Source organism: Cyprinus carpio, chromosome A6, assembly GCF_018340385.1.
Source record: "Cyprinus carpio isolate SPL01 chromosome A6, ASM1834038v1, whole genome shotgun sequence".
In the NCBI taxonomy this organism is placed as follows: Eukaryota; Metazoa; Chordata; class Actinopteri; order Cypriniformes; family Cyprinidae; genus Cyprinus; species Cyprinus carpio.
In genome coordinates this window covers 2,858,448-2,883,838 of record NC_056577.1, presented here as the reverse complement: position 1 = coordinate 2,883,838, position 25,391 = coordinate 2,858,448, and the positions used below count along the sequence as shown (strand labels likewise).

Below are 25,391 nucleotides of genomic sequence, written 5' to 3'. Positions count from 1 at the left end.
AAATTCATCGCATTTTTCCCTTTAACAGTCATTATCTACAAAAAATACATTATTAACACTTAACCCTCAAAAAAAACACATCGCATTTTTCCCTTTAACAGTCATTTGTGAGGTGGTCTTTTATTATCCCTTAACCTGCAAAAGAGACATGATTCACATTTACCTCTGAGCCAGATTTTCACATCTATAAATGATTCTGAGGACGTTATGCCTGAACCTGCTTTCATGGTTAGAATTATGGCCAGTGACAGAAGAAAATGCCAACATTAGCCAGATGTTTTCTGCTGCTGCTGTGGGTGATTTCCTTATCTTATGAAGTTATTTGACATTAAATGGAGTATTAACATTTTTTCCCCACTACTTTACAGATTGTATATTGAGAGATTTTTCATTGAAACAGGTTTTGATATTTTCAAGCTCCACATCATCAAATTATGTAATATAAGGACTTTTTTGCTTTTTTGCAGTGATCTGTCTAACTGGCATCACTGTTCGGATAAAAGAGGCATTCAATAATTATCTCCATCTAAGAGTGTAATTATACCCAGTGTGTCTGTGCAGGTCATTTATTACCCACAGTCTCATTTCCATGTGCTTTTGCTCACATTTTGCAAATGTCTTTCGCAAGGGCAGCTGCAGAATTGGTCACATCACACTGATGTGGTCTGCCATAGTGGACCTGGAGTCCCAGTCGTCTGTTAATATATTACAGTACGGGATGAGCTTTCGCAGAGCTTGACCTTTGACCTCCGGGTCACGGTCCAGTGGATTAGACCTCAGGTCAAGCGTGAGGCGCTGAACAGGCCTGTATGTTTCCAGCAGCTGCGCGAACTCCAGCAGCAAAAAAGAAATAATGAAATTTAAGAAAAATAAAAAACATATATTTAATACAAAACAACTAAACTGAGTAACTATGAAAGATGCATGCAACAAAACCAGCATTACCTTAGGTCTACTCTTGTGATTTTGCTTGGGCGGCATCCTGAGAATAATTTAGCAATCTCTATGGCACTCGTTGCTGGAGAAAGAAAAACAGATTTGTCATGTTTATTCCCCGTTGAGTCATTCCGAACCCATAAAAAATGTTCCTTCATGAAACACTAACTTTTCTTCAACAGTTTACATATTCAGTCTGTTGCTCACACAGCGCTATATGAAAAACGCAGCGTGAGCATCAAAACATGTTCAGCTGAAGTAAATCATCTTAATAGTTCATCCAAATGTAAATTCTGTCATCCATCACAATCAATTTAAATCCATCATTACAGTATATACACTACTATTGAAAAGTCTGAAGTCTGCAAATATTTTTTGTTCTCTTGTGCTCATTTATTTGATCAAAAATACAATATTACAATTTAAAAGATCTGTTTTCTATGTGAATATATTGTGAAATTTATTCCTGTGATGTAAAGCTGAATTTCCAGCATCATTACTCCAGTCTTCAGTGTCACACGATCTTCAGAAATCATTCTAATATGATGATTTGCTGCTCAAAAAAACATTTATTACAAATGATGAAAACAATATTTTTGTGGAAACGATTTTTCAAAACAACTGCAGTTATGTGAAATATAAATATTTTGTAACAAAGACCACTGCTCTCAATTTTGATCAATTCATTGCATCCATGCTGAATAAAAGCAATTTCTTTCAAAAAAAAAAAAAAAAAAAAAAAAGAAAGAAAATCATACTGACCCCAATAAGTTATATAGTTATTCTACTGAGTGAGCTCAGTCTTACCCAGACGATTCTGGGCCAGCATCAGGGTTCGGAGGGAGGAAATCCCTTTCAGTGCTTCTACAAATGGCAGCAGGAAGTCCTTCTTTACCGCACACTTATCCAGCAGCCTGCAGTCTCTGAAGCACAGCTCTGAGATTCAGACAACAGCACAAACGTTAGCCATTCATTTCAACACTCAGTCTGTTTTCAACGCAGTATTAAGTTGTACCTTCTAACACAGAATGTTCCAGAAACTGAAGAATCTCCTGGTGATGGTCAGATAAGTTTATGTCTTCCAGCTTTAATACCTTGAGGGATGGATTAGATCCTATGATGGAAAAAATACAAAACAAATAATTCATCAATCAAATACTAGATAGGTAGGACAACATTTCTTCATTATTAAACTGGTATGAAGTACTGTTCATTACCTCAGAAATACATGTGAAAAAGAAGTGCACTTAATTATATTGAATTTGTACTTGTGTCAAATCTTAAGAACATATATTAAAAAAAACTCTACTTGCAGAAAATATATTATTACTTAAATAAAAGGCGACTTAAGTGTGCACTTTCAAGAGTTTCTTAATATTATTCATAATATATATATTCCTAAAAAAATTAAGTGCACTTTTAAAAAGTACATTTGAAAATGTAAAATCTCAAATTTTACTTTGAAGTAAATTTTAAATCACTAATCTTTTGTCATGCACTTACACTTGATGTATTGACCAACATACAAAAACACATGTAAAGTACTTGTTTATATATTTTTTAAACTTTAGTCTGGTATTCAGTATTACATGTAATGCTAATATATTTTAAATGTTCTACATTGCAACTTAATTTTAAATACGTAATTACAAATATAAATAAATAAAAATACACTTAAATACAAGTTTCTAAAGAAAATACATTAATGTTTATTTTAGTTTATCATAAATGATTATTAGTACATTAAAATAATTTTTTCAGTCAACTGAAGTAATTATGAAATTATATACACAGACGTACTTAAGTTTCACTGAACATTTTCATTGCAATTACCATGCAATTAAATGTCTGAAAAATGTAACGTTCAGTTATAAAGTGCGTATATTGTATAATAAGTACTCTTACTCTTGCTGAAGTGCACTTGGTTTTCACAAGGGTGACAAAGAGATGTTGCGGTCATGTGTGAATGTCTGTCTAAACCAGGAACTGATTATTCGCCGGGGTACCTGTTAATGTGTGAAAAAACTGCTGTGACAGATGGATTCCTGTGAAATGAATGCTGCTGAGTTTTGGAGCTGTTTTCAGGACCGGCAGAAAACACGTCACTGTCATTGGACCTGTGGATCTGACCGTCAGCTTTTCCAGACAGAGCTCTACAAAAAAGAAAAAAAAAAGAATTATCTATCTGTCTATCTGTCTATCTATCTATCTGTCTATCTGTCTATCTATCTATCTATCTATGCCTGATAAACTGGAAATATCAACATCTCATCAAACAGTACAATTCTTATGAATCTGGACCAAAAAGCTGTTTGTCTCAGCTCTCGGTCCAGGAGGTCATCACCTCTGTTTTCAGTGAACCGTGGCTGCGGTCTCCATGTGTTTCTGACGGCAGGCGGGCAGATCTCCAGACACAGGTTCTTTAGGGTCAGACAGGCTCTCAGAATGCTGATCAAGTGTGTGTGACCGCTGACATGACTTATACTGAGATCCGTCAGAGAGCAGCCGGGGTTCAGAAACAACCGTCTGAGAGACTCCACCAACACTGACATCTCCTGCTCACTGATGAGCCCTGCACACACACACACACACACACACACACACACACACACACACACACACACACACACACACACACTTCACACACACAAACACACACACACAAACAAAACAAAAACACACACACACACACACACACACACACACACACACACACACACACACACACACACACACACACACACACAAACACACCACCGCTTACTTCACACCATCCTGCATTCAGAGACGCCTATATTAAACAAATAAAATAATAATAATAACAAAAATAATACAAGTTTGAGGTCTTAATGATTTTATGTTTGTGACAGAAGTATATATATACACTCTCGTCTGTTTACCATGGCTGTATTTATGTGATTAAAAATGTAGTAAAAACAACAATATTGTAAAATATTATTGCAATTTAAAATAACCGTTCACTACTTAAATATATTTTAAGATGCGATTTATTCCTGTGATCAAAGCTGAATTTCAGCATCATTACTCCAGTCTTGGAAGTTGTGGAAAGCATGATCCTATTTTTTCAAGTTGAAAATTACAGCATTTATTTGAAAGAGAAATCTTTTGTAACATTATAAATATCTTTACTTTCACTTTTGATCGATATGATGCATCCTTGCTGAATAAAAGTGAAGAAAAAAATAAATAAATAAATAAATAATACAACAATAAAAATAAAATATACTGATATTTTGATTTTAAAAAATGCAACCATGCTGAATAAAAGTATAAAAAAAAAAAAAAAAAAAAAAAAAAAAAAACTTAATCAAATCAACCAATCATTGTTTATTGGCCATGTAATTTTCATTTATATGGAATTGAATTTAGTAGTTTTCTCAAAAATGGCAGAATAAAATAAAATGAAATAGAAATAAACAAATAAAATAAAACTGACTCCCAAACTTGAAACACAGAGACTTTATAAACTTGTTGTCCAACAAAAGAGAACATTCTGATTTATACTTAGTCATTATTAATACTTCCTTATAAATTTTTTCTTTGCAAGTTTTAAAATCACAGTTTTAGATACAAAAACATCACAATTTCCCCCAAATCAGCAGCCTTAGTAGTGTATAGACAATATATATCTCAGAAACTGCCACCTGTCAGCATGTACTTACAGTCACTGTGAAGATGCAGTGTGTGGAGACACAACCATGTAGGCAGGATACGTGACACTGTGGTCAGGATTTCACATTTGGACACTTCAAAATCAAGCGAGTGGATCTGGCCTTCAGGGCAGCGGTCAGCAGGGCTGCTTGAGGATGAAAACTCACTGCACAAAACCTCTGGGTTTTCCTCCATGTCTAAAGCGAGACGTTTGGCAGCGGGTTCCTCCAGCTCTGCTCTACACCTCGAGTCGAATTCACCTACTACTGAACGATGGGATGCCTCCGGAGTACTGGACACTGATAACTGATGACCCCTGCGTCTGGACGTGAGCCAGCTCAGAAAAGATGAATCTGGATTCCTTCTCAGAACCACTTCTATAACAGAGCCGTGATCCAGCAGCCGGTGGAGGACAAACAGCACGTGTTTCCGTCCGTGTTTGAACAGCGATTTTGCATCCAGTAATTTGAGGGACGTCACTCCCTTTTCTAGGCTGCTCAGGATGGGCCGCAGGTCCCCGGACGCAAGCCTGCTGATGTTTCTGGTTGATGTGTGGAGAGAAAGGACTCGTACGTGTTTTACGGTCATGGAGAGAATGGAAGAATCGCTGAGGTCTGAAAGGTATGATCCTCCCCGTCTGACCTGAGTGAACAGCACCATGTGAAAGAGCCTTTCCAAACATCTCTGCTTCCAGTCCTGATCGGGCAGCGCTGACTGAAAAAACAAGTAAATCAAGTTTAGATAACTCACAACATGGGTGTTCCAATCACATTCACCTCATTCTGGCACTGCTTCCTGTCTGCACCTATTGTTTTGTAAATTAAAGCTTAAAGGAATGAAAGAAAAATAAATAAAATAATAATAAAAATAATAACACAATTAAATAAGCAATTATATAAGGAATAATACAATAGAATAAGGAATTTGACTTTGTTCTAAAAAGCCAGAATAAAATAAAAAATGCACAAATGCACAACAAAAAGACAGAATAAAATAAAATAATAATTCGGCTAATTGCCCATGAAAGTACTTATAAGGAATCTGACTTGGCAGTTTGTTTTAACAAGCCAGAATAAAATAAATAAATAAATAAAACATCAACAACAGATAATAATAATTATTTAAATAAAATGAAAATAATAATTATTTAAATAAAATGAAAAAGTAAATATATATAGTTTGCCCTAAAAAGCCAGAATAAAATAAAATAAACAAATAAATAAATAAATAAATACACAATTTAATAAATAAAATATAATAAAATAAAAAAAAGTTTATTGGCCATGTAAATGGCACTTATTATAAGGACTTGGTAGTTTGCTCTAAAAAGCTATATTTAAAACAGTAAATAAATAAAATAAAATAATATAAAAAAATAAAGGTTTATTGGCCATGTAAGTAGCACTTAAAAGGAATTTGACTTTGTTCTAAAAAGCCAGAATAAAATAAAAAAAAATGCACAAATGCACAACAAAAAGACAGAATAAAATAAAAATAATAATAATACATAAATAAATTAAATACATAAAATTAAATAAATAAAGGTTAATTGCCCATGAAAGTACTTATAAGGAATCAGACAAGGAAGTTAGTTTTTAAAAGCAATAATAAAATAAATAAATAAATAAATAAATAAAAAATAATAATAATTATTTAAATAAAATAAAAATAATAAAATTATTTAAATAAAATAAAAAAATTTATATATATAGTTTGCCCTAAAAAGCCAGAATAAAATAAAATAAACAAATAAATAAATAAATAAATACACAAATTTAATAAATAAAATGTAATAAAATAAAAAAAGTTTATTGGCCATGTAAATGGCACTTATTATAAGGACTTGGTAGTTTGCTCTAAAAAGCTATATTTAAAACAGCAAATAAATAAAATAAAATAAAATAACATAAAAACTAAATGTTCATTGGCCATGTAAGTAGCACTTAAAAGGAATTTGACGGGGTAGTTTCCTATAGAAATCAAGAATAAAATAAAATAAACACACACACGCACAAAAAAATAATAATACAATAATATAATAAATTGCATAAAATGAAAATATGAAAGTTAAGAAGTGAAAGAGAGGCAATAAATGCTCTGAAAGACAGTATCTTGATATTCTAAGCAGGTGCATGATTGAATTTAGCAGCAATGTTCATATAAAGAACAACAAACCTTCAATCTCCAGCGCCACGTCTGGTCCAGATCTCTCCATATTGCTGCCCAAATTACAGAGGTGGAGATTCCTGAAAAGAGCATCAGGTTTCAGTCTTAAATGCGACACTCAGACTTTATTAGATGGGTCATTCCATGTCAAATCAACCAAATCTCAGAAACTGGCTGAGTTGACACAGAATGAGCCAGATGTCATTAATATACTGGCCAGTATTTAAACTTAGAAAGAATCCGTTTTCTAAAGAAAAGTAGATAACATCAAACAACTTCTTCACCATTTTTTTTTTTAAATGTTAAATGTTACTGAAAAGTGCAATATATCATTCATTCACATTTTATATTCATATGCACATACAGTCATGGCCAAAAATATCGGCACCCTTGGTAAATATGATCAAAGAAGGCTGTGAAAATTAATCCGCATTGTTAATCCTTTTGATCTTTTATTTAAAAAAATCACAACAATCTAACCTTTCATTGGATAATAAGAATTAAAAATGGGGAGAAATATCATTATGAAATAAATTAGTGAAGTGGCTATAAGAAAAGAGCTAGAGCAGTGATAATTCCCATTTCCATCATCAGGGCAATAATTAAGAATTTCCAATCAACAGAAAATGTTACGAATCTGCCTGGAAGAGGACGTGTGTCTATATCATCCTAATGTGCGGAGAGAAGGAGAGTTTGAGTAGCTAAAGACTCTCCAAGGATCACAGCTGGAGAATTGCAGAAAATAGTTGAGTCTCTGGTTCAGAAAACCTTTAAAAAATTGTCACACAGCACCACATGTTGTTTGGGAGGGTTACAAGAAAAATTCTCCTAGCTCATTCAAAAACAAACTAAAGCATATTCAGTTATCAGCCATGACTGGAACTTTAAATGGGACTGGCTTCTATGATCAGATGAAACTAAAAAACGAGCTTTTTAGCCGCAAACACTCAAGATGGGTTTGGTGAACACAGAGAAAAAAAGTACCCCATGTGTACAATGAAATATACTGCTGTATTTTTGATGTTGAGGGCCTATATTTCTGCTGGAGGTCCTGGACATCTTGTTTAGATACATGGCATCATGAATTCTAACAAATACCAACAGATAAAAAAATCAGTAAGTGACTGACTCTGTTAGAAAACTTATAATGGGCCATGTTTGGATCTTCCAACCGTACAATAACCCAAACACAAACCTCAAAAACAACACAGAAATGGGTCACTGAGCTCAAAACCGAGCTTCTGCTATAGCCATTCCAGTCCTCTGACCTGAACCCCACGGAAAATGAGAGGAGTGAACTGAAGAGGAGAAGGGTCTGGAGTGATTCTGGATGAAGCAATGGGGGTGTTCTCTAACCTCATCAGGCATTATAGGAGAACATTTAGACCTGTAAACTGGCAAATAAAGGTTTAAAAAAGTATTCAATAAAAGGGTGCCGTTAATTGTGGCCAAATGAATTTTCACAGCCTTCTTTGATCACATTTACCAAGGGTGCCAATATTTTTGGCCATGACTGTATAATGTGTGCATCTGAATCAGAGCTAGTGTACAGTGGTCCACCAGATGCTCTCACATCACAAGACGAGCAAACAGAAATGTAATGAAGCTGTTTGTACTGTATGTGTTGTACTGTACCTTTGGAGGCAGCAGCAGTTTCGATTCTGTCCAGATAATAAATGTTTAGATGTGGCAGTAAGTCTTTCAGGAGAGAGACAGGCAGATCTGCATCGAGACATGGAAAGAATATTAATGTCCAAGTGTTCCATCACGTCCTTTATGTCAACAAACGGCAAAGTTACATATTGAGTCTTGATTTGAGATTGACAAAAAAAATAATTAGAGTAAAACTCACTCGCAACCTTTCTTTCCAACTCATCCATGTTTTTAGCAACTTTGACGAGGCACATTTGCACCAGCGAGCTTCCATTTGAAATCCCCATTTCTACACTACAGAGTGTTTTCTACACCGCAGCGTGTGCTTGATGCAATTCTACAGTTGTGCTTCCGTCTCCTGTTTGGAAAATAAAAATGTATTAGAAAAAAACATGGGACGGCAAAAGTAACAATTCGTCCAGATGGCGCTCCGCGGCTCAGAAGCTGAGTCTGTGATTATCGCTGCATTGTTTCTTAATCCTTTTTTTCGCTCATTTAAGATATTTATTCACTGTTGAGTATAATCGTTTAAATGTATATAGCATAACAATTAACGTCTGCTCGACAAATGCAAATGCGTTAGCATAAATCTCTTTAAAATTAACTGTAGAAATCGTACCGTTTAATCACTCACGAATGCGATTGGTCCAATCAGCATAGCGTTGAGAAAAGTAACAGACACCACGTGACAACACATTTATATAATTCACATATCTTATCACGTACATCTGAATAATATCTTAATATCCATTAAGCTGGGAATACTCGGTAAATACAGAACATTTGTGCTTCTTATTCCGCCGGTTAAAACAATCTTATTTCATATCAATTTCCATTCTAGCTGCTCAGATTCTACGGAAAGAACGCTGATTGGCTAATTTTTTTATCGACTGCTGATGTGGCCAATGAAACACGCTGTAGTAGTGCAAGTCCCGCCCAACAACAATATCACAGCAAATCCGTCGAAAAGACCTCAGGATGTTTAAAGCACTACTGCAATATTTACTGATTGATTACATGAAGAAAAAAATAAATAAATAAAATTGTAAAAACAAATAAGACTTAATTTCTTTCATTTAAATTTCGCTAGTATTATTTTATAAATAGGAAAACTAATTTCTCTACTCTTTTAATAAAAAATTTTAATTGATGCTTTACCACACAGCTTTTATTTGTAGCCTACACTTATCAATCTCATAGACTTAGACAAGTCATTATTTAAAGTTAGTCATGTTTATGTCATATCTATTACCTATTATGTTCTTTGCATGCTGTTGATGCTTATTTGCTCTTTAAATTCCCAAAAGCAAAAGTTATGATAATAAAGTACTGAAACCAGCAGCTGTCTTTTCTTCTTTATTGTTTTTTGTTATTTGACATTAGCAATAAACCCAAATTCTGCGTCAACATCACCTCTCTACTGATCTCAACAACAGAAGACACACACGAGAGAGATGAAAACACAGCACAGTTATTAACACTCCAGTCACAATTCAGCAAAACAGACGATTTGAAGAACCAAAGGGTTATGGTGAACTGTTGAATCTGGGACAGAAATCACATCTTATATATATATATATATATATATATAACCGAGCGCGGAGACCCTCTGTTCAACCTACAGAAAACAAACAGAGAAGAACAAGTTATAAAAAACATAAAAAAAATTATAAAAAATCATTTTAAACAGTTCATTCAAAAACAACAATCCCTGACATCTAACATCAGCACTCACACAGTGGTCCCGAGCGTGCAGGAAGTCAAAGAGCTCCTCCGTGCAGTCTTCTGTCGTCTCTGAGCGTGAGCCGACCCGTGTCTCGCACGCCTCGAGCCGCTCACGAGTGTGAACGCAGTGCTCCGTCTGCTCACACTTCTCCCGCACCGTCTCTAAAGGGTCCTGAGCAGCAAACATTCAACAATACTCTTCATCAAACTCAGAATGCACACACATCAAGACATTATCAAGATGTTCCTGTGGCTCAGGGGTAGAGCATTGCATTAGCAGCGCAAAAGGTTGTGGGTTCGATTCCCAGGGAAACACATGTTAAGTAAAAAAAAAGAATAATGTATAGCCTGAATGCACTGCAAGTCGCTTTGGATAAAAGCATCTGCTAAATGCATAAATGTAAATGTAAAGATGCACATCGTCTATGACGTGACATAATGTTCTGTCTCCGGATTGACTGAAATGAAACTGAATAAGAATGAAAAGTAAGGACAATTCTAGGTGGCACCATCAATTCAGAAAATCATCAGAACTGCACAGGATCTACTTTTTCAGACTTGAAGATTGTGGCCTCGTTCTTCACACATTACAGAGCCTCATGATTGCTGCATGCAGATGCATTTTCTTTTGAATTGGGAGTGAAATGACCTTGTCATTAACATTGTCATGAGATATATATATATATATATATAAATATATATATATATATATATATATATATATATATATATATATATACACATATAAAAAAATGTGAAATTATAATTAAGATGATTAGTATATACAGCTATAAATCCAAAGCATTACAAGGATAAGTCTTGATCAAGGGCGCGGGAGTATCTATTAACCACTTCTGAACAACTGCTAACTATAATTTATAATTCATTTGAACTTATTTGGACATGCTATAGCAATATAATATTGATTTATAATAGAAGAGAAGACATACCACCATCTCCTCTTCTTCTTCTTCTTCCTCCTCCTGAACACAACACAGTGCATATGTACATAAATAATATGAAAACAACAAGAAGAAGAAACACACATGATAGCTAGGATGTGTGTATTTACTCATGCAAGAACAAGGCAAAACCTCACGAAACAGTTTCGAGAGTAGAAGCATAAAATGACAGTATATATGTACATTAGGTTCAACGTACTGTATAGATCAGGCTCGGCCTATTAACCAGATCGGCTTCTTTAAATCACTAAATGGCATTTAAACCGCTCTGTAAAACATTATATGCTACTATACCTCCTCTGGCTCTCCATTCGCGATCATTTTATCTTCCAAAACCATGTTTTCAGCTGAGTTTTCCCGATGTGACCCTCTGCAGACCGTGATATGCGGCGATGGAGGACAGCGTGACACTTTCCGGAAGTTGTGTTTAAAGACTTTAGTGAAGAGAGACGGTCCACCTCAGTCGACTTCCGGTTCACGCTGCCTATCCGCTTCAGCTGTAAATAAACATATTAAGAGTCCTGCCTTCATCAGACTGTACGGATCATTCTGTATTCGACACATATTTTCATATATTCACATATTTGCATATTTTCACTATATTAAATCCTGCCAGCGTTGATCTTTTATTGCAATCTTTAGAACAATGAACATATAAATGAACAATAACATATAAATTACATCAAAACAAATGCAATAATGAGCAAAAACAATAATAAAATGAAAGCAATAAGAAAATCACATGTCCATAAACAAGTACAAATAGTTACGATTTATTCAAAGAATAGATTTAATGCTTTAAAATATTTTACAGTTTTCTTGCCTTGTTATTTCTTGCTTCTTTTAATATTATTATTGAAAGCTGATTAGTGCTGTCAAACCATTAATCATGATTAATCGCATCCAAAATAAAAGTCTTTATTTACATATACATCTGTGTATACTGTGTATATTTATTATGTATATATAAATACACACACATACAGTATATATATTTGAAAATATTTACATGCATTTACATGTATATATTTATATTCATATAATTTATATTATATATAAATATATTTAGTATAGAAACAACATATTTTTCTTAAATATATACATGCATGGGTGTGTATTTATACATACATAGTAAATATACACAGCACACACACATATACTATGTGAACAAAAACTTTTATTTTGGATGCGATTAATCGCGATTAATCATTTGACAGCACTAATTAGCTGATATTTGAACCCAGAGCTGTTTAGAATAATAACAGAAATATAATAAAGGAGCAGAAAGAGCAGAGTGGAGAAATATGAATTTGTTTTACTTTATTGTTAAACAAAAAATTATGTGGCACAGTCTAAACCTTTTTTTTTAATTTTTTTTTAAATGTTTGGGTGAAGTGCTGACCATTAAAGGCCTGCATTGATCTGCGTTACAATATAAATGTTCTGCTGCCAGATGTTGGCCTGCAGTAATAATAAAAATAAAATAAAGTAGAAATAAAAACAGGTTAAATATAATGTTTAAATGCACGTTACCAATGCTACCTACCTGCACCTAAGGATATCACAGACTTTCTCCCTTTCAGGATCTTTTTGTCAATTTTAGTGTTCCTCTTCTGCAGGGATCTGATCTGCACAGGAACTGGAATGAAAGTTGGAGCTCTAGTGCGGACAGATTCTTTTGATGTGATTCATTAACTGTGGCAGAGTTCTTAAAGACCCAACCCTCTCTCTGAGAGTAACATTACTCTCAGACCTCGCACCATCGACACTCACACACACACCGAGCTTCAGTTATGGCCCGCTTTAATGTGCAGCAGCTTGTACTAGACCTGGACATCAACTGGACGCCGGTGATTGCAGCCACGGTTTGCGGGACAGGTGCATTATATCTCTTCTTGAAATGGAGAAATAACCAGGAGATTCAAAAGAAAATACTAAACGCACGGAAAAGACGAGATGCATCTCTTCTACAGGCTGAACAAGCGGTGCAACAATTCAAAATGCAGGTATAACAACTAACATGCATCTATTATTAATGCAATATACATGAAATGCACATTGTGTGTAGAGTAAGTGTTTATGAATGTGCCTGTCGTGTATAAAAAGTTTATTGTCACATTAGATGGGGTAAGTTGTCACAATGGAATCTTCTTCTGTCTATCTTTAAGCAAAAGTGTATTGGAATTTTAAATAGTTTTACTAATTTGACTAGTATGTTTATATGTTGGTTTCCAAACTAGATAAAACCACTGCTAGAGAAAAAAGCATTTGGAAAAGCATTGGACTTTTGACTCAAAACCTTCTTGTAACTCATCAGACACTTGAGACTACTAGCCCAGGCGTCCTCTGTTGTATACTGATCATATGTGATGTTTGTTTCCAGAACCCAGACTTCGAGAGCAGCTCTATAGTGTCTCTGTCTTTGCCTGAGCTCACTGGGAAACTCAAGGACGGCTCCCTGCAGCCAGACGCTGTGCTTTATGCCTTAATGGAAAAGGTTGTGACTGCTGCCTTATTTTACAAGTGGATAGTGTATGATATGTACGAATTCAAAGGTTTACAATTTTGAGACCTTGAGCTGTGTAATCTATTCCATATAACATTTACTAGTAGTTTAACTTATATTTTACATGTATTATAAATGTTAGCTATAGTAATAATAAAAAATATCTCCCCTCTTAAAAGAGGATGAGCTTTAATACAATATAAGAAATGAAACCATGGTGTAGTGGTTTTATATATATATATATATTTTTTTTCTTTCAGTGTATTATTTTTGCTTTCTTTACTTTGGGATTATGGGATCCCTGTGGAACAGAAAATGCTTATTGTTGAGATGTGTGATTGTGTGCTTCAAAGGCTCTGGAGGTGAACAAGAATCTGAACTGCAGCACTGAGTTCTTGATGGAGTCTGTGGCGCAGCTGGAAGACATCAAGACTCAGAAGAAAGGTCTTCTGTACGGCGTGCCCATCAGCATCAAGGACAACGTGTCATATGAGGTGAATATTATGGTTAGACGGGTTCAGAGAAGTGTCTTCCTGTCTGAGGTGTATGTAACATCCTGTTTGTGTGAGCAGGGTCATGACACTTCCTGTGGTGTGGTGAGTAAGTTGGGTCAGCCTGCGCTCGTGGACAGTGTGGTGGTTAAGGTGCTGAAGAAGCAGGGCGCGATCCCGTTCATCAAGACCAACATACCACAAGGTCTTCTCAAGTGAGTAAACACTATACCATTCTGGGGAAATAAAATGAAATGGGAAATCCTGGTTATATCAAATGATTTGAAGGCCAAGAAGAGAAATGAATCTTAGGCCAGCAAGAGTTCATGAAGAGACCATGCAGTTAGTAGCTCAATTGCTGGAGCTTAGTCATAAAAGGTCCCCTTTTTTTTTTTTTGCAACATTATTTAAGCTCATTTATTCTTCCTCCACTGTCAATGTAAAATCTAATTTTTAACAAGGAAAAAATTATATATTTTTATATTGTAAAGAACAGTTGTAAGTATAAAACAATGTTTTTTATTGTTGAATTTTTTTTTAATAAAATATCGTGTCCAGACAGGATGAAAACTAAATCCAAAAAAAGCCTTTTCTCTTGAAATAAAATAAATTTTAACTGAAATTTAAAGTAAAATATATTAAAAAAAAAAAAAAAAACTTTTTATATTTCAGCTGGTTGCCAAGGCAACATTTCTCATTTTTGTTTAGTTTAACTTACAAAAAATACAAAACCACATAGACATATGTTTTTTTTTTTTTTAAATGACAGAAACTTACAACAAATATACTACAACTTAACTAAAATTAACCTGAAACCAAAAATAAAAAATGAAGATATTGAATGAAAACTATAATAGAATCTCATTGATACTAAAACAGCAATGTGCAATATTGAGAATTTGGGGGCAAACCTGCATTGTCACAATAATTTAAAAAAGCTAGGTTAAAGATAGGTTTAATTTTATTTCATATTATTTCATTCTTTCTTTTTTTCCTTTTATGAAGAATATAATTTCTTACTTTTTCCAGTAGCCTTTATTCATTAAATTCATTAATTTTAACTGTTCTCCTCGCAAATCAGTTTAGGTGTTACTATTTCGAAACATTCATCTGTGGAACATACAGCCCAAGGGCAAACATTCCTAGAAGTAGTTTGTGGTTTCTAAAAGTACTTCAGTTTTCTCCTGCAGACCTCAGTATTCATAACAGAACCAATTTTTATTGCCGTCTGTTAAACGTATGATATTAAGACACTATGGTCTCCTATTATATGAGAATGTATAAGATCTAAGGTGTAACTTATGCTGAAATTATAATTTTCCCGAGACCCCGGTACAGTTCAAAAAACAAAGAGTGGTTTACCACCATACATAAACACCTGGGGCTCCACCATCATTGTACATTTTATGAGAAATAAAAGTTGATGATTCCAAAGTCAAATGATAAGGATCTCGATCACAAATGCCAAGTTTCAGGGGGCAACTAGGTTAGAAGCTTTTTTCACCACTCAGGAAGAGAGAGAGTGAAGGTTCTGGAAAAATACTTTGTACTTTTGTATCCACTGTTGTTACCAACTCAAACCCTCTGTATTTGTATCTACTGTAGTTATGACTGCAGTAACCCCATTTATGGGCAAACCTTGAACCCCTGCAACCTTCAGAAGTCCCCTGGTGGTTCATCCGGAGGGGAGGGAGCTCTGATCGGAGGAGGCGGTTCTTTCCTAGGCATAGGCACTGACATTGCTGGGAGCATTCGTATCCCAGCATCCTTCTGTGGCATTTGTGGATTTAAGCCCACAGCAAAGAGGATAAGGTTCATATGCATCTTAAATCTCATTTGTGTGAGGATACTGTATGTTGAGACATTGCTATGTGTTAAAACAGTAACAGGGTTAACCCTTCTATTGTTTATTTAGCCATTACTAGCCAGGTATTTATTAGAAAAATAATTCAGTGCTTGTATTCTACAAATATCCAGTTTTCAATAATTACTTGTTTGCTGTAGAAAACGCAAAATGCCTTTAATAACATGTAAACAATCACTTGTGTTATACAATTTTATTTTTACTTAATGAGAGACACAGAAGGCAGAAGTTTCATAAAATGACAATAATGTAATGTGACCCTGGAGCACAGAAGCAGTCTTAAGTCTCTGGGGTATATTTGTAGCAATAGCCAAAAATACATTGTATGGGTCAAAATTATCGATTTTTTTTTTTATGCCAAAAATCATTAGGATATTAAGTAAAGATCAAGTTCCATGAAGATATTTTGTAAATTTCCTACTGTAAATATATTAAAACTTAATTTTTGATTAGGAATATGCATTGCTAAGAACTTCATTTAGACAACTTTAAAGGATATTCAAACAGTATTAACACATCTTTGCACCCTCAGATTCCAGATTTTCAAATAGTTGTATCTCAGCCAAATATTGTCCTCCTAACTTATTTATTCAGCTTTCAGATTATGTATAAATCTCAATTTCGAGAAATTGACCCTTATAACTGGTTTTGTGGTCCAGGGTCACTAATGTCCGAATCTCAAAAACATGTCTAGGTCATATTTTCATTGACGTGTAAATAATGTCACTGTAAAAATTCTTTATTTTATTCACGCAATACATTCTTGTTACCTGTTTTTGAATTTGGGTAGAAAATTTGGGTAGAATGTCATCTTTCAACTTTCACCTTAATCCACCTGTTTTTCTTGTTTTCTCCTTTGCTTTTATTTTGTAAAAAAAATGTTTTATTGTTTAACTTTAGTTCTCGTGGAATCAGTTCTTGCATCAAAGGCCAGAATTCAGGTGAGGTCATGTTCATCGTGCTGTGCTAGTTCTGAACTTTACTCCAACAGAACATCATGTTCTGTACATTGTGTAATTGTAACATTGAGCTAGTGTGTGTGCAGTGTTGCCCTCTCTTGGACCTTTGGCAAGGGATGTCGAGAGTTTGGCACTGTGTATGCAGGCACTTCTCTGCCAGGACATGTTCTCCTTAGATCCCACCGTCCCTCCCATACCATTCAACCAAGAGGTTGCATATTAAATAAACAAAATAAATTATTAAATAATAAAACCAGGTGCCTGTATTTGCGATGTGTTATACAAATGCAAAATCTATGATACGTTGCTCTTGTTAAACAGGTGTATGAGAGCTCAGAGCCCCTGAGGATTGGTTATTATGAGAACGACGGGTATCTGCAGCCGTCTCCGAGCATGGCCAGGGCCTTCAGGGAGACTAAGGACCTGCTGGAGAGAGCGGGACACACGGTACACAGACACACTGCATTAACAGTTGTTATGTAAACCAGTGGCAGATTGTAGGTAAGAAAGAAATACCATATAACGGTGGTTATGAATTGGTTGTGAAAGTCCACTGTAGTACTTCTGAGGCTTAAAAGCTGTGAACAGATCAAGAGACTGCTCTGATGATCTTCAGGTGTGTCGTTCATATTTTAGCTGGTTCCATTCCAACCCCTGCGGCTTTACCACGTCTTCCATGAGTTGGCTCTCAGAGGGGTCATGGCTGACGGAGGTCGTACCTTCATCAGTCAACTGTACGTCTGTCATCAGCACATTTAGATTGTCATTAAAGGCACTGTAGCCACGTCTTATTCATAGTAACCACATGTCTGGTGTATATTGTATGTGTTTGTGTGATTTCAGGAAGCCAAGCCCCATTGACCCGTGTATCCGCAATCAGGACATGATATTGAGCACTCCAGGCTTCATAATGAGGCTCATTTCTTTTGTTCTCAAGCCTTTTGTAAGTCATGAAATTGCAATTGTTTCCTGCTTCTCATTTGCATCTATTTAAGCAATCAGTTGTTTTGAAAAGAGGATATTCAACCTAATATGTTTTTCTCTGGTCTTGATGTTTGTACTCTTCAGTGTCCACGGATGTCTGCAACCATAGATGCAACTCATGGAGTTGGGTCAGTTATAGAGATGCACGTTTTATTCATTTGCATAATGAACATAATTATGTTGATAAATATGATTTGCTAGAGTGTTATTTAAGTTGGTTACAATTACTTTTTTTTTTTATAATTTATACGTTTTAAAAAAAATTGAAATACACTACCGCTCAAAGTTTGGGATCGGTAAGATATTTTTCTAAGAAATAAGTACTTTTATTCAGCAAGGATGCATTAAATTGATGAAGCAACTATAAAAGTTTACATTATTAAGATTTGTAATCTTCATACTAATTAAAGAATCCCAAAATACATTTTATCATGTGAAATATGCAGCAGTACAACTGTTTTCAACACTGATAATAATCAGAAATGTTTCTTGAGCAGCAAATCAGCATATTAGAATGATTACTGAATGTAACCTTTGACTCCCTTAATGAGTTAACAAGTAAACCATATACGAATAGACCAGCAGTCAAACAGCAGTGAAAATGCTTTTACACAGAAACTTTATTAAAAATAAACTTACTGAACAAGTTAAAAAATGGAAACGGGTAATACACCAGTTCATCCAACTTCAGCTTCACACAGAGTATTTTCTCTTAGCTGCTATATCCTTTCTGACCACACTTTTCACCGTTCAGTTTCCCGTTCTATCAGCTGAAGGATCATGTGACACTGAAGACTGGAGTAATGATGCTGAAAATTCAGCTATGATCACAGGAATAAACTACATTTAAGAGCATATTCAGATTAAAAAAAAAAGTTAAATTGTAATAAAATTTCACAATATTGCTGTTTTTGCTGTATATTGATCAAATAATTGCAGCATTGGTGAGCAGAAGAGACTTCTTTCAAAACATTAAAAATAAACTTAATCACAAACTTATGAATGGATGTGCATATATATATATATGTGTGTGTGTATATATATATATATATATATATATATATATATATATATATATATATATATATATATATTCACAGTCTCCAAAAGTTTTTTTTCATTTAATATATATAAATTATTTAACTTTTTCTTTTTTCTTTTTTAAGGTCTGTTGCAGAATTATGGAGAATACATGCAAATATTGAGGTAGTTTTTTTATTATATAGATTTTTTTTATGTGGTTTTTCAACAGCTTTCATAAACACCACTGTAGAAAGTGTAGAAATGATTATCAACTTTATCAAGGGAAAAAGAGCTGGAGGCATAAAATGTATAATATTTACAGACCTGGCTTTATGTTGAGGTTTTTTGAACTAGGGTGGCTTATTGCTATAGTACATTAAACGAAGCAAGTTTAATCATTGCTAGAAAAAAATTCAAAACCATCCTGATGTAAACCAGCATACGCCTTCATGGCTTCTTCACATCTGCATATCCTTACTGAACCAATAACTGTTGCGCAATTCTCAACTAAAAATCAAGATTGATTGCACAAACACACCTTCCTCAACTTTTAAATTGGACTTTTTTTCTGCCAGATTGACCACATTCTTCGCCTCTTGTGTCTGAACTGTATTATATGTGCTGTATAATGTTTATGATATGATGTCCTCGTTCCAGTGTATTATTGTGACATTGAGTAACAAATTCCTGTTCCTGGCACACACTGGATATGAAAGATTCTTATTCTGACGTGATTGTCTGTTTTCTTCTCTGTAGGGGTACATTCAGGAGGTGATAGCAGAGTGGAGGAGACTGAATGTGGATGTTTTGTTGTGTCCCATGCTTGGACCAGCCTACAACTTCACTTACTGCGGGAGACTCAACAGTACTGTCTTACCTCATATTTACATTACCATTACATTTACATTATCTTTGTGTCCTTAAGCCCAGGTTTGACATTATTTTTGTCTCACACACACACACACAAAAAAAAAAATATATATATATATATATATACACACATACACACGTGTGTGTGTGTACTGTATGTCATTTTTTTTCTTCTTAATCACTGTACCACATCTGATCTCTTTTTTTCTCTTTTTTTTTAGCTTTTAATTCCTTCAGCATTTAATAGTTATTACCAGTTTTGGGGAAAGTTACTTTTAAATTAATGTATTACAATATTGCATTACTCCTTTAAAAAGTAACTAATTACGTTACTTAGTTACTTTTTGTGGAAAGTAATTTGTTACATTACACTTGAGTTACTTTTTAAATCTGGCCAGGGCTTGCTTGTTTGTTTTTAATATAAAAAGTTATTCTTTCACAAATGTCAAAGCCCTTTCACACCAAAAGTGAAATGAATATGCCTCAGGCTTAAGGAAATGTAAATTCACGTCTGTACAGTAGAGGGCGCCTCTCAAACAAATTGCATGAAGAATATGACGCAGGAGAAGAAAGTTCAACACTATTCAACAATAACAAAAATGAAACACAAAATTTTTTTACTTAGTATGGTTGAATTGGATCATCGAAGGTCAGTAGCAAAGACATTGATTAATAAAATGGGATTAAATATATTAATAATATTTGTTTTATTTAACATATTTAAATATTGCAGATTTGTATAATATTCAGAGTTTGCATTTGACTGTTTTTATTCATTTTGAGGAATACTGAATCTGTTTTTGTGCAGGTGAGATGAGTAAGTACATGTTCATATTTATTCTAGAACTAGAGTAACTTCATATTCACACACAACGCTCTGCACTTACTCCTGATTTCTCTCAACATGGCAACACGAGAGCTGTCAGTCAATACATGAGAAACAGAGTAACTGGTGTTACTTCTTTGAAAAAGTAACGAAGATATTTAGTTCTAAATTAAAAAGTAATGCGTTACTTTACTAGTAACTTTAGAAAAGTTTATGTAAACAAATAGTATGTAAGTCCCATTACTTGTAATGCGTTACCCCCAACACTGGTTAGTTTGACTGGTAAAATATTTTTTTGACCTGTCATATGTCTCCCTTTGATTACATCTCCTTGATGGTTTTAAAGGTATAGTTCACCCTCAGACCATCCAAGATGTAGATGAGTTTGTTTCTTCACTAGAAAAGATTTGAAGAAATTTAGCATTCCATCACTTGCTCACCAATAGATCCTCTGCAGTGAATGGGTGCCGTCAGAATAAGAGACCAAACAGCTGATAAAAACATCACAATAATCCACACCACTCCAGTCCATCAGTTAATGTCTTGTGAAGTGAAAAGCTGTATGTTTGTAAAACAATAATAATAATAATAATAATAATAATAATTCATCAAGACATTTTTAACTTCAAACCATTGTTTCCAGCTAGTCTTCTCTTTATAATATAGCTTTCTCCATTGAAAAAGTTGTCTCATCCAGATCAGTAAAGAAATCTGCAAAGATCAAGCTCCGTTTACAAGCCAAAACAGTCTCTCATTCTGACGGCACCCATTCACTGCATACGACCCATTGGTGAGCAAGTGATTTAATGCTACATTTCTCCAAATCTGTTCAGAAGGAGAAACAAACTTTTCTACATCTTGAATTAAAGCTTACTTGTTCAGAAGAGGAAACAAACTTCTCTATATCTCTTGAATGCCCTGAGGTTGAGTACATTTGCAGCAAATTTTCATTTTTGGGTGAACTGTTCCTTTAAATGTAACATTTATTATTACATTTTTACTCTATTTAACTTGTAAAGCTGAGGGAATAAAAGCCTGGGTGCTTTACTTATGTGCCAATTTTATACTTCCTGTTAGTGATTTACTTAAAAACAGTCAAAGAGTGGGCTGATGTGGATTGTGATTATATGGTTTAATGTTACTTTTTAACTTGACCGTAATGATTTTAGAATAACATAAGGTCAGTAAAAGTTCATCTTCTCCACTCTGAAGGTGCTCTCAGTTACACCAGCCTGTACAACCTGCTGAACTTCCCTGCCGGGGTGGTGCCCGTGTCTGCTGTGACGGAGGAGGACGAGGCCCAGCTCAGTCAGTACACGGGTGTCCATGGGGACATGTGGGACAAACTCTTCGTTAAGGTACGTTTTCCCAGTTCAAAAAGTAAATTGCCATTAAATGCTATTTGTTTTTGTACGTCTTAATACATTGTAATGTGTGTGTGGGTTGAATCCCTTACCACCACAAGGAGGCAGTGTAGTCACTATTACAAAAAAGGGACGACAGCAAGGGCAGGCTGACACATGTTTTATTAAACTATAAGACTGCACTACTTGCTTCCATATATGTATATTTCATTACAAACAATTAACAGGTGTCAAAAATAGTTGTTCCATGCATATATATATATTATTTACAAACAATTAACAGGTGTCAAAAATAGTTGTTCCATGCCCATATTTTTTATATTTCATTACAAACAATTAACAGGTGTCAAAAATAGTTGTTCCATGCCCATTTTTTTTAAATATTAGACCAATCCTAAATATAGGATAAAGAATCTTACATACTGCCAATAGTTTTTTGTTAATATTCTGATATATTTTTTTCACATGGTGTTACAAATAAAACATTATAATATTAAAAAAAAAGTTTCCAAGCATGTTTTGTGTCATCTCCATAACATTCAAAATGTTTGAATTTATTTTTTTGTAATTAGGTTTAATTGTTAGAGTAGAAATGACTAGTTTCTTTTACAGTCAATAATGTTTCATAAAAATGTTTTTCTGAAGAAATGTATCACTGTGTTGTGAGTTTTGGGCATTACGATTTTGATTAAATACGTACTTATGAAGACTATATAAGAAACTTAAAAGCAAAACATTATCACTCCTTTAAAAACGATCAATTCTAACCATTATTTTTAAAGGTGAAATGTCAAATGCAGTGCATTAAAAAAGCCTAAAATTTTAAATTCTTTTAATTTTAATTTTATTGTATTTTATATAACCTATTAGACTGTTTAATGGTTATTGTTGGGAACATACAGATTGGTTGATATTCAGACAATAAACAAAACTAAAAATGACATTGATTTAAAATTAATTTTGTATTACTAAGCAAACCCAAGTTAATGGTAAATTATATTAATAATTTGTCATGGGATGGAAATGGGGCACAAAAAACAGTTTCTTTGTGTGTACGTCTTTAGCTAAACTTGTAAGGGGGCAAACGTCCTCACATACTAAATTACATTGTGAAATATCATGACAGTTAGCTAGTGAGGACATTGTGTGTGTTGTCGCTAGTTAAAAAGTCTTAGAATTTGGTCAAATCATGTTTCGTTATCACTGTAGTGTTTTGCACAGGTTTCTGTGATGGTTAGGTGAAAGGCCATAGAAAATCTCATTAACCTGATAAAAAAACACAATGGAAGTCTATGAGATGTCCTCACTAATATAGTGATGCGTGCGTGTGTGTGTGTGTGTGTGTGTGTGTGTGTTTTCAGGCGGTGAAGGGTGGCGTTGGTCTCCCGGTGACAGTGCAGTGTGTGTCTCTGCCGTGGCAGGATGAAATGTGTTTGCGCTTTATGAGAGAGGTGGAACAGCTCACAGCCAAGAACAAACTCACCAGGAAATATTAATGACTGAAATTCTGCTGTGTATGTTTGTGGGCTGCTAACGGTTCAGTTCCATGTGAGTTATGAGCAGGCCTACACTGAATCTGCGACCGCAGAAACATTGACTGATTCTACAAGTTCTATCTTATAAGTTCTAGGTAACTCACAAATCCTATACGTTGTTCATTAAAAACGTAACTGATATGATTGTTTTCAGTTAAGAACAAGTTCTGCTGTGCGTTAAGGTTTTGGAAGAAAGAATGGTACCATAACGTTTATTTACTATATATTTTTTTCATTGTTAAAATACTTTTTCTTATTTCAGATTAATATCCTGAAATTACTATAAGTGAGCCATTCATAATTGTTTGTCTTTGTCTTTAGATTTTGTAATAACATTTTGGTGATCGCCGCTGAAATTTCAGACCTTTAATAAATAACAACTCTCAATCATTCTTCACTATGTCATGAATATTTATATATCACAATGAAACATTAATATATCACTCACTATAGAAGCAGTAATGCTTCATCAAAACAGAATGAGGATTTGAATGTTTCCCTTTATTTCTGTATCATTTTGTATAATTTAATGCCTCACAAATTGATTAAACTAAAATGAATAAGAGCTGTACATCACTGGTTCACTGGAAAACCATCGTCCTTGAGATGAGCGGCACTCATTTCTGTGCCCTGAATGATGACTTTGGTTGGAAAGGCTTTAACTGGACTTAATGACACATGACACTATCAGTTCCGACGTAATGTAAATATTTGTCTGTTCTGGTTTTTGCCCACATTTTACGTTCTTCATTTACATGAGTCATCAAGGATGGAAACTCATTAGGGACAATTTGATTTCCTCTCATTTTATGGTTCTCTTTCCTGTTGAAATGGATCCTAATTCTAATTCTGGCCTGCAAGGTAATGTATTTAACAAAAAACAAACAAAAACATTGCTTTAATAATGTAACCTTGACAAACGTTCAAAAGTTTGGGGTCAGTAAGATTTTTTTGTTTAAGAAATTAATGGTTTTATTCAGCAAGGATGCATTAAATACTGTAGGTCAAAAGTGACAGTAAAGACATTTAAATTCTTATAAATGATTTCTATAATTTCTATTCACTGTCAAATCAGTGTACTAGAATTGATTTCTGAAAGATCATGTGACTCTGAAGACCGGAGGAATAACTGAAAATGGCTGAAATTGCAGAAAATTCAGCTTTGCATCACAGAAATAAATTATATATATATATATTGTTGATATATATATATAAATATATAACAATAATATAATATATTAAACTAGAAAATAGTAATTTTAAATATTAATCATATTTCACAATATTACAGTTTTTCTGTATTATTGCCCTCAAAACCTGTCCTTGATTTCTGGTTTTCAGTGGTCTTGGCAGGTAGAGACAACTATATGGTACAAAAATTAACCCAGCACTCCTAAGTCTGACCAAATCAGCATTAACCAAAGATCAGATTCAAAAGCGTGATTTTTTTCATTGAGAGAGAGCAAAGTTTCACTCTGTATCTCACACAAAGCAACCGTACACAATAAATTTTTTTGTTGTTGAATATTTTGGTGGGAAAAGATTTTCCCAACAATAATTTTAGTTCTATCTTTAAGACATACTGCTGCTGCACAAATATTATATATAATAACCTGTACCAGATCTATACAGGTGGAGCTGGGGAAGGTGGAGGGTTTCAGAGGAACTCCAAAAGTGCGCTGCGAACTGTTCTAGTGAATGTTAACCAGCCATTTGAATGTTAAGCAGTAAGCTAATTTTCTGCGTATGCAACATGAACCAATCAGCTCGTGCCAAATAGTTTAACACTGTGAATATCAGCAGTTTGCGTTAAAGACCCATCAACCCACGCTATCTAGAGTTTCATGACAGAACT

General features: G+C 34.2%; 3 protein-coding genes across 3 annotated transcripts; 1 reads left to right on the top strand and 2 right to left on the bottom strand.

Moving 5' to 3' along the window:
• Window positions 1-101: 101 nt before the first annotated feature.
• Window positions 102-8,930, bottom strand: lrrc41 (leucine rich repeat containing 41). The gene is made up of 10 exons (XM_042757528.1): window positions 8,627-8,930; window positions 8,410-8,496; window positions 6,784-6,854; window positions 4,620-5,322; window positions 3,281-3,508; window positions 2,943-3,089; window positions 1,952-2,050; window positions 1,744-1,872; window positions 946-1,018; window positions 102-865 (listed from the first exon to the last, which is right to left on the bottom strand). Exons 1-10 carry the CDS (start codon window positions 8,712-8,714, stop codon window positions 646-648), a joined length of 1,845 nt encoding a protein of 614 aa, XP_042613462.1. The 5' UTR covers window positions 8,715-8,930; the 3' UTR covers window positions 102-645.
• LOC109060036 (vitamin D3 hydroxylase-associated protein-like) lies at window positions 3,519-23,936 on the top strand. Its single transcript, XM_042757527.1, has 16 exons — window positions 3,519-3,531; window positions 12,885-13,120; window positions 13,498-13,611; window positions 13,974-14,114; window positions 14,193-14,326; window positions 15,717-15,923; window positions 16,876-16,916; window positions 17,021-17,145; window positions 17,256-17,381; window positions 17,571-17,668; window positions 17,778-17,877; window positions 18,003-18,046; window positions 19,085-19,124; window positions 19,698-19,806; window positions 21,850-21,995; window positions 23,363-23,936. The coding sequence occupies exons 2-16, from the start codon at window positions 12,908-12,910 to the stop codon at window positions 23,495-23,497; spliced, it is 1,773 nt and encodes a 590-aa protein (XP_042613461.1). The 5' UTR covers window positions 3,519-3,531; window positions 12,885-12,907; the 3' UTR covers window positions 23,498-23,936.
• LOC109060056 (cytochrome b-c1 complex subunit 6, mitochondrial-like) lies at window positions 10,041-12,869 on the bottom strand. Its single transcript, XM_042759167.1, has 5 exons — window positions 12,661-12,869; window positions 11,409-11,611; window positions 11,103-11,135; window positions 10,096-10,324; window positions 10,041-10,045 (listed from the first exon to the last, which is right to left on the bottom strand). Exons 2-5 carry the CDS (start codon window positions 11,451-11,453, stop codon window positions 10,041-10,043), a joined length of 312 nt encoding a protein of 103 aa, XP_042615101.1. The 5' UTR covers window positions 11,454-11,611; window positions 12,661-12,869.
• Window positions 23,937-25,391: the final 1,455 nt, after the last annotated feature.

Excerpts from the sequence above, each read along its gene's own strand:
- lrrc41 (XM_042757528.1), bottom strand. The coding sequence starts at position 8,714 with ATGGGGATTTCAAATGGAAGCTCGCTGGTGCAAATGTGCCTCGTCAAA. Across the intron at positions 1,873-1,951 it reads GGAACATTCTGTGTTAGAAG|AGCTGTGCTTCAGAGACTGC; the intron begins GTACAACTTAAT and ends TCTGAATCTCAG. Across the intron at positions 866-945 it reads ATCACAAGAGTAGACCTAAG|CTTAAATTTCATTATTTCTT; the intron begins GTAATGCTGGTT and ends TTTTTTATTTTT.
- LOC109060056 (XM_042759167.1), bottom strand. The coding sequence starts at position 11,453 with ATGGTTTTGGAAGATAAAATGATCGCGAATGGAGAGCCAGAGGAG. Across the intron at positions 11,136-11,408 it reads CGAATGGAGAGCCAGAGGAG|GAGGAGGAAGAAGAAGAAGA; the intron begins GTATAGTAGCAT and ends TGTTGTGTTCAG. Across the intron at positions 10,325-11,102 it reads AAGAAGAAGAGGAGATGGTG|GACCCTTTAGAGACGGTGCG; the intron begins GTATGTCTTCTC and ends TTTGCTGCTCAG.
- LOC109060036 (XM_042757527.1), top strand. The coding sequence starts at position 12,908 with ATGGCCCGCTTTAATGTGCAGCAGCTTGTACTAGACCTGGACATCAAC. Across the intron at positions 14,115-14,192 it reads AGGACAACGTGTCATATGAG|GGTCATGACACTTCCTGTGG; the intron begins GTGAATATTATG and ends TTGTGTGAGCAG. Across the intron at positions 15,924-16,875 it reads CCCACAGCAAAGAGGATAAG|TTCTCGTGGAATCAGTTCTT; the intron begins GTTCATATGCAT and ends GTTTAACTTTAG.